The 7,013-nt window shown below is 42.4% G+C and overlaps 1 protein-coding gene across 5 annotated transcripts; it reads right to left on the bottom strand.

The window, feature by feature from the left end:
* Window positions 1-2,941: 2,941 nt before the first annotated feature.
* tada3l (transcriptional adaptor 3 (NGG1 homolog, yeast)-like) lies at window positions 2,942-6,760 on the bottom strand. 5 transcript variants are annotated; one of them, XM_035152547.1, is made up of 9 exons: window positions 6,732-6,760; window positions 6,155-6,396; window positions 5,797-6,044; window positions 5,482-5,587; window positions 5,253-5,388; window positions 5,046-5,149; window positions 4,792-4,898; window positions 3,590-3,781; window positions 2,942-3,476 (listed from the first exon to the last, which is right to left on the bottom strand). In XM_035152547.1, the coding sequence occupies exons 2-9, from the start codon at window positions 6,362-6,364 to the stop codon at window positions 3,284-3,286; spliced, it is 1,296 nt and encodes a 431-aa protein (XP_035008438.1). In that variant the 5' UTR covers window positions 6,365-6,396; window positions 6,732-6,760; the 3' UTR covers window positions 2,942-3,283. The 5 variants fall into 5 exon arrangements, with proteins under 5 accessions (XP_035008438.1, XP_035008436.1, XP_035008437.1 ...); XM_035152545.1 differs by having other exon boundaries at window positions 6,635-6,757; XM_035152546.1 differs by having other exon boundaries at window positions 6,519-6,753.
* Window positions 6,761-7,013: the final 253 nt, after the last annotated feature.

Below are 7,013 nucleotides of genomic sequence, written 5' to 3'. Positions count from 1 at the left end.
TTTCTGGTTATATTGTTCCTTTTGATTAATTGTTGAATCGCTTGTAAAATTACAAAAGTGATCTAAAATGCTAAGTCTAAAATAAGCTGATCTTTATATGTGTTATGTGTAAATTCTATTTGTATAGCCCATATTTAAGAATCACAGTTGTATTGCCTCACAGGGCTTAACAATCTCTACAACATGTGACAGCCTCTGTTCTTAACCCTTGACTATAGAGTGAAGAAGAACTACAGCAACAGTGCTTTTAGCAGAGGTGAAAGAAACCTCAGGGAGAGTCACAAGTGAGGGATCCCTCTCCCAGGACAGACAGAAGTGCAAGAGATGGTGTTTGTAATAGAGCACGGCAACATAATAACAATAATTACAACATTGATGGGAAAAGACAAGTGTTTAGCATTAATGGAGAGGTGTATCAATGTTTAAAGTAATTATGCAAAAGCAACCGTCTGACAGAGGTGAAGGGAGCAGCAATGATAATTGTAATACTGGTATTACCAGTGGGGAGGACTATTGTATATCTAAGCAATCTGTAGTTGTAGTGTGTCATCATAATCCACGATCACAATCCACGATGTGTATCCTGGATCTGCAACAATAAAGCACAAGGTCTCTGGATGAAGTTAAGTCAGTGATATGTATTGATGAGACATTGATATGATGAAGAGGAAGAGGAAGAAAGAGAAGCTCCATGTGTCACGTGTCCCCCGACAACCTAGGCCCATAGCAGCAGAACTAAGAGCAGCTCTAAATAGGCACTTTAACCAAAAGGGAAGCCGACTGGGAAGCGTAGAGAGTGTGTCTGCCTCCCGATCGGACACTGGGAGAGGATTCTCTGCCTCTGATAAACAAACAGTGTTAACGATCATTCAAAGCATTTTACACTACAAGTCACATTCACCCATCCACGTACACATTCATGTAGCATTTCTATATGCAACTCTTTATCACACACCATTCATACACTGTCTTGCCGAGACCATGTGACGTGTCCGATTGTTGCGTTGATGGTCAGATAGCTGTGGATATCTGTGCTGGTGTCACTGGGCAGGATGAACTGGGTGACCCCCCCCCCGGCACACAGCTGCACAGTGTGAGACACACAGTCTCCTGCTTTATCCCGGGATCAAGATCAGTGAGGATATGTTCAAGACTGGACACACACCAAACACACACAGGCGCTCTGAGGAGGCAGCATCACTCAAACACAGGCTCTTTGCTGTGTCAATGTTGAAGGGCCCGAACAGTCAGAAGACAACGACTGCCACCTAGTGGTGCGTCTGTAAAGTGCAAAGCTTTCCAGAGTTAGAGTGAGGTCGTTTTTTGTAGATCTCCACCAAGGAGGGATATGTTTTCACTTCTGTTTGTTTGTCAGCAGGTTTACGCAAAAAGTGCTGCACTGATTTGATTAAAACTTGGTGGAAGGGTTGGGGGAGTGGCCAAGATAGAACCCATTCACTTCTGGAGCGGATTCAATTTAGGGGGCACCTTCTTTTTTACATTCTTTAACATTGCATTTTTCCAATTTATTTTGTGAATTTGACAAGAAATAAGACAAAGATTATGGAGAAAAATATCTGTGAGTGTGTGCAATTTGGTGCATGTTGATTGGATGTAAGGGGACTGTTGGGCCTTGTGGGATGGATGTGTTCTATTGAGTACCATTCGGTCTGTTTTCTCAGAAAGGCAAAATGATCCAAAATGAAAACAAACATTTCCATCCCTCTGAGAATATTGAGTAATTTCTTAGCGTTATTTTGCATATTCACACATTATATGCTGCAAAGTTTAAGTGAATAACACTTCATATAAATAAGTGTCAACAGTGTCAACAAGTTACAAATACATGATGCAGTTGCTCACTAATTGACCCAATGGTCCCTTCCTTCTGTTGCAGTGATGTAACCATAATACAAACTCTGTAATAACTAACTAAAAAACTCAATTTGTACATTATTTACGTTTTTTTTTAATTATCTTAATAAATTAACAAATGGTCTACATGCTTGTTGACAGCTAAAGGAAGTTGTGTTCTTGGTTATGGACAGGCCATAATTTATAGTGCATGTTTTCAATGTAGATAAGCTATACAGTGACGGCAGAGTAATTAAAGCATTGATGCAATTTATTGCAACTTTCTTTTAGCATGAATGTGATTACGATGTTTTTCTCACATGTATGTTCCATCAGAATGTGTTAAAACATGACCAATGGTGTGAGGTGAGTGTGTTACACTGCCACATGGTTCTGAGTTATATGGACAAGTAAATTAAAAACTTTCTGCACACCCTTTCCGGTCACCCTCATGTCAGTGTTAACCCTCAGTGGAGATTGGGTGAAAGGGAAACCTGTACAGTAAAATGCTTTCTGTGTTCATCAAGACAATAAAGAGGTAAATAAATACCTACCGTTTATCAAGGCTATTAAGTGGGGGCCTGCTACCTCTGGGAAACTATTCCCGAATAGTGATGTATGCGCTATTGTTCAAGTCATCTGAAATGACAGGTTGCCAAACAATCTGTAATTGCTTTGGAAAGAAAACATGATTGTTGCCCAGGGGATAGAAAATCTGCAAATGTTGAGGATAACATATTTTCACTCCAGCCACTTTAAAACTTATTTTTAAGTTACATGAGCAAGTAGGTAGGACATCAATTAACAGCTTCACTACAGTACCCGAGCATACTGTTCACTAAATGAATGTTAAGTTGATAAATCCTGATAAATACTCTATCTGACTACATGCCATAATCAGGACTAATTGTAAATCTAAGATCCCCAATAGAGCCAAGTAAATGTAGACGTCTGTTTCTGATGCTGGTAACCAGTTGCCACGGTTACTCTTCATTAGGACTAAAAACACTGCAGCACTCACCTTATGCATGATCCATCCGCTCTGATTCCTTTGTTTCACACATACAAAAATGGTCTATAAGTGTGATTTATTCAAATATTCATGTGTATTTTTTATAACATTACAATAGTAAACAAAATAAAAGGCAACATAAAAAAATTCACTGACAAAAGAAAAAAAAAAATCAACAAAAGGAGAAAAAAAGGTCTGTTGTTTACAAAGTGTTAATGATCATTTTAGTTTTCTGTTGTACACGACATAAAAATACTGCTGCAGATGTTTCTACTCAAAACATGTTCACCTGCAGTAAACTGTATCATTCATTATCGTAGATACAGATGTTCACTGACCATGTTACAGCTGTCTGATCTGCGTCGGGAAAAAACGCTTCCAACAAAAACCAAACACAAGCTTCTTCTTCTTCTTCTTCTATCCATCCAGTAGCTTGAGGATACTTTCCCTCTCCTTCAGCGCCTTCCAGGCCTGGTCCTTCTCCTTCTTGGTTGGAGTGCGTTTCTTCTGCCTGGCTGCCATGATTCGCCGAAATCCCTCCATCACCTCGTTGTCAGACACCCTGACTCTCTGCCTCAGCTCCTGCTTGCGCATCTCCTCTTTGGCCAACCTGTGAGACATCATTAAATCAGAAGTTCATGCCAGCTGCTGATTACATATAAGACCTAATTGTTTACTATTCACTTCTGGGTAAATGTCTTGGTTAGAGGCCTGTGTCCTTACCGAAGCAGCTCCTGCTTGCGAGCTCTGTTGTGAGCACTTAGGGCTTTGAGCTCTGCTTGTCTCTTCTGCAGTTCTGCCAGGACCTCGTCCTCCGAGTCTCCTCCAGGTCCAGGTCGCTCCTCAGAATCCAGCAGCCCCTGGGCGACCAGCTCCTCTTTGATCCGCGCCTCCAGCGAACGTGTGTGAGGAACACTGCAGCGAGAGAAAGACCAAAGGTCTGTGATTAGTGGCATGAAAAAGTAAAAAGTTCAGGAAGGCTATAGTGGCAAAATATTATTTGTGTGTGTGTGTGTGGAGAATTGTCTATCTGTATCTCAATCCATTTGTGCGTAATCATATTCTTAAATGTGTTTTCAGAATCCGTATTGAGATGTACATGTGTAGACAAATCTGTAAATGCGTACATAGATATTAGTGACAGAAAAGGCTTTGCACCAAGAGCTGGAAATGCAGCTAATGAGTTCTCAGTTACAACTCAGATGTGACTCATGCGTGTGGCGATTTGCCGTATCCAAAATGTTTTGTTTACCCTGAGCTGAGGTATTGTTTGTATCGTCACTTTTCTCATACGTTTGTAGATGATTTACAAGTCCGATTATGCACACATAGTCTCAACACACATTTGCAGATTCCTGAACGCATTTGAAAATCTCAGTATTCCTTTGCAAATTCTTTTACAAATTTACAAATCTGATTAGACACATGGATTGAGATAGTAACACAACGCTCTACACACAAACAAATTATATTGCTACAATATTGGCCCCATTGAAAACTATTTATAAATATTTTGGGATCAAATTTAGAAAATATTATCATTTTATAATATGTCCAAATGTTGAGAGTAGAAATAAAGATGCATGAACAAATGTACAAAAATAACTTCACATACAGTGGCGCTAAAAAAATCGGAGACCACTTTCACATCCACTTACACACACATACATGTGTGACTTGCAGAACAGCTCTGTCCAGTGAGTGTATTCATAGTCCACTGAAGTACTAGCAGCCCTGAATGTTGTGAAGGACTTTGGACCTGGAATAATTACAGCAGTCTGATCTGCTTATGTGTTTAATGTCCCACTTCAGACACTGAGGTTTTTGTGTGGAAATGGATGCAAATGCAGTCGATCATGCTGCTGTGTAGAACTGGTGTTGGTGCTTCTGCCGTTTCATTCGCTCACATACTGCAGCACAAATACCTAAAAGCTTTCCCTTGGCTTCGAGGAGACGTTCCAGCACCATCGTTGGCATCCCTGCCTGAAATGTCTGGTATAGGAGAATCCTCCATGGGGGATATAATGTTCTCCTGAAAGAGAAACAAACAATATCAACAATCATGGTCACAGGTCAGTGTTAATGTTAACGTTTTAGTCATTTATTCTTTGAAAAGCCACTATGCATTAAAGAAAGTTTGTTCAGTGTATAAACTGAATGACAAAACCAAGAGTCTGACCTCAACAAGGGCCTGGAGCAGACGCTGAGTGAGAGGACCGAAGGGACAGCCGTCCTCTGGAGATTCATGTTGGGACTCTGACTTTTTCAGCATTGAGTCCACATCTACAGTAGTAAATAGGACAGAGTGTTGAGGTAGACACATGCATGTGTGATAGATACCGTGTGGCGTGGTCATATTAAGATTCAGGCTTCGGTCGCCCCTCACCTTTAGCATCCAGTTCAGACAACGGTCCTCCCATCAGGCTCTTCTTCTTGTCATTGGCGCGTGCTCCCTCCCTCTGCTCCTCTAGCAGATCCTCTTGAGCCCACCGCTGAGAGTAGTGTTTCCCCAGGGCTGGAATCTACAGTTATCACAGGCAACATCAAAGTTCAACCTCCATTTAACACAATAAGAACACACAGAGTTTTGGCCATGTCCCGAGTGAAGGTCATACTTTGAAGTACTCAGCCTCATCCTCTGGGGGCTTCAGAAGCTCTTCTATCAACCGTATCTCTTCATTTGTGATATCAGCGCAGTATGGCTCCACCGACGCCCAGAATCTGAAAACAAAGACACGTTTTAAAAAAATGTAATGCAAAAAAAGAACACATCAGAAATAATCATTTCACTTATTCCACTTTTAAAAACTTAGTGCAAGAGTCCTGGGTTCTAATATGTTGTATGACATCATGATTTGACTTGAGGAACAAAGACACGATGCAGTTATATTACACAAACACAGATATTATGAGGAGCCGTTGTTGCCGACCTGTTGGGAGCATCGTTTTTAGGAGTGCGGGGAATATCTTGTGGATCATCTGTGAATTCATACTCTTGGACTTTAGGCTGCAGGTTTTTGGATTTGGGTCTGCCGGGACCAGGACCTGGTCCGTGACTGCCTTTGCCATCCAACTTCTGTTTCTTTGGTTTATGGCGAGACGTGGCAGCGGGGTCAGGGTCTTTCCCCAGCTTCAGGAAACGCTTGTCTCCCTTCTTGTCCTGCCAGTCTGTGAGGATCTGAGGCACAGCACAGGTTTTAACTCATGGAGGGTGGATGAAGACGATGGAGTGGCACTGATGGGGCCAAACTGAAATCTGGGGCCCCGCATGTTTCCCTCTCTTCCTACCTGTCTCTGCTCCTCCAGAGCGCGGAGGCGGCGGCTGGCTGAGGACAGGAGCGTCTCCAGCTCCAGCTGCAGGGTGTCCAGCTCCTCGATGCCGATCCCATCGTCCTCTGACCGGCCCAGCACAGCGGTGTAGCGGGGGCACACCTTGACGTGCTCGACGGGCTTGAAGTCGTAGTATTTGAGTGGGGGGCAGTCCTTCAGCTCACTCATGATGCTGCGAGACCTGCCACTACCTGGAGGAACTGACAGAGGACAGTGTGGTTAACAACAGGGCTGCTGCTGCTGCTGCTTCTTCTTCTTCTCTCTGTTTACCTCCATCTCTCCATCACATACACACAACCAAACAACGCGCGCGCACACGCACCCAAATACGCGTTCGCGGAGGGCTGCTTCAGAGGACGAGCTCGCGGGGCCCAAACGCCGTGATTGACAGTTACATGTTAATATCCGCCGCTGTTGTTTCACATTTACACATATTACCATTCAACACGAAGCAGTTCTCACAGTACAGGAGCTGAACAGTACCAACTTTAGCTGCATTTTTAAATCTTGGGTGTTTAAGCGCAACAACATATACCGTCAGTGAATGGCGTCCATGATGGGAAAAACCATTGTGGTCAGACAGGGGTGTGGAATACAGTCAAATAGAAATTGTAGCGTATTTTCCACACAATGTAAATTATAATAACCCGATTTTAATAGTAAAATGTAACAAACTTTTCACGGGGATTTTGAGTCTTGTAACCTGCAAAAACAAATGTTCGAGTTGTGGGTAAATAAATCTAAAATTAAAGTGGTATCGTCGGAACAAACCATGTTGCGTCAAGGTGCAACAGGATAATGTATCAGCTCTAAACCT

Source organism: Hippoglossus stenolepis, chromosome 3, assembly GCF_022539355.2.
Source record: "Hippoglossus stenolepis isolate QCI-W04-F060 chromosome 3, HSTE1.2, whole genome shotgun sequence".
NCBI classification, from domain to species: domain Eukaryota; kingdom Metazoa; phylum Chordata; class Actinopteri; order Pleuronectiformes; family Pleuronectidae; genus Hippoglossus; species Hippoglossus stenolepis.
Note: the sequence above shows the minus strand (reverse complement) of the source record. Positions and strands in the feature narration are given on the sequence as shown.

What these genes read in the sequence shown, in the direction of transcription:
- tada3l (XM_035152547.1), bottom strand. Translation starts at nt 6,364, where the DNA reads ATGAGTGAGCTGAAGGACTGCCCCCCACTCAAATACTACGACTTCAAG. An exon ending in TGCTCCAGGCCCTTGTTGAG is followed by an intron (nt 4,899 to 5,045) that starts GTCAGACTCTTG and finishes TTTCTCTTTCAG; the next exon opens with GAGAACATTATATCCCCCAT. An exon ending in AGCCAAGGGAAAGCTTTTAG is followed by an intron (nt 3,782 to 4,791) that starts GTATTTGTGCTG and finishes CTCTCGCTGCAG; the next exon opens with TGTTCCTCACACACGTTCGC.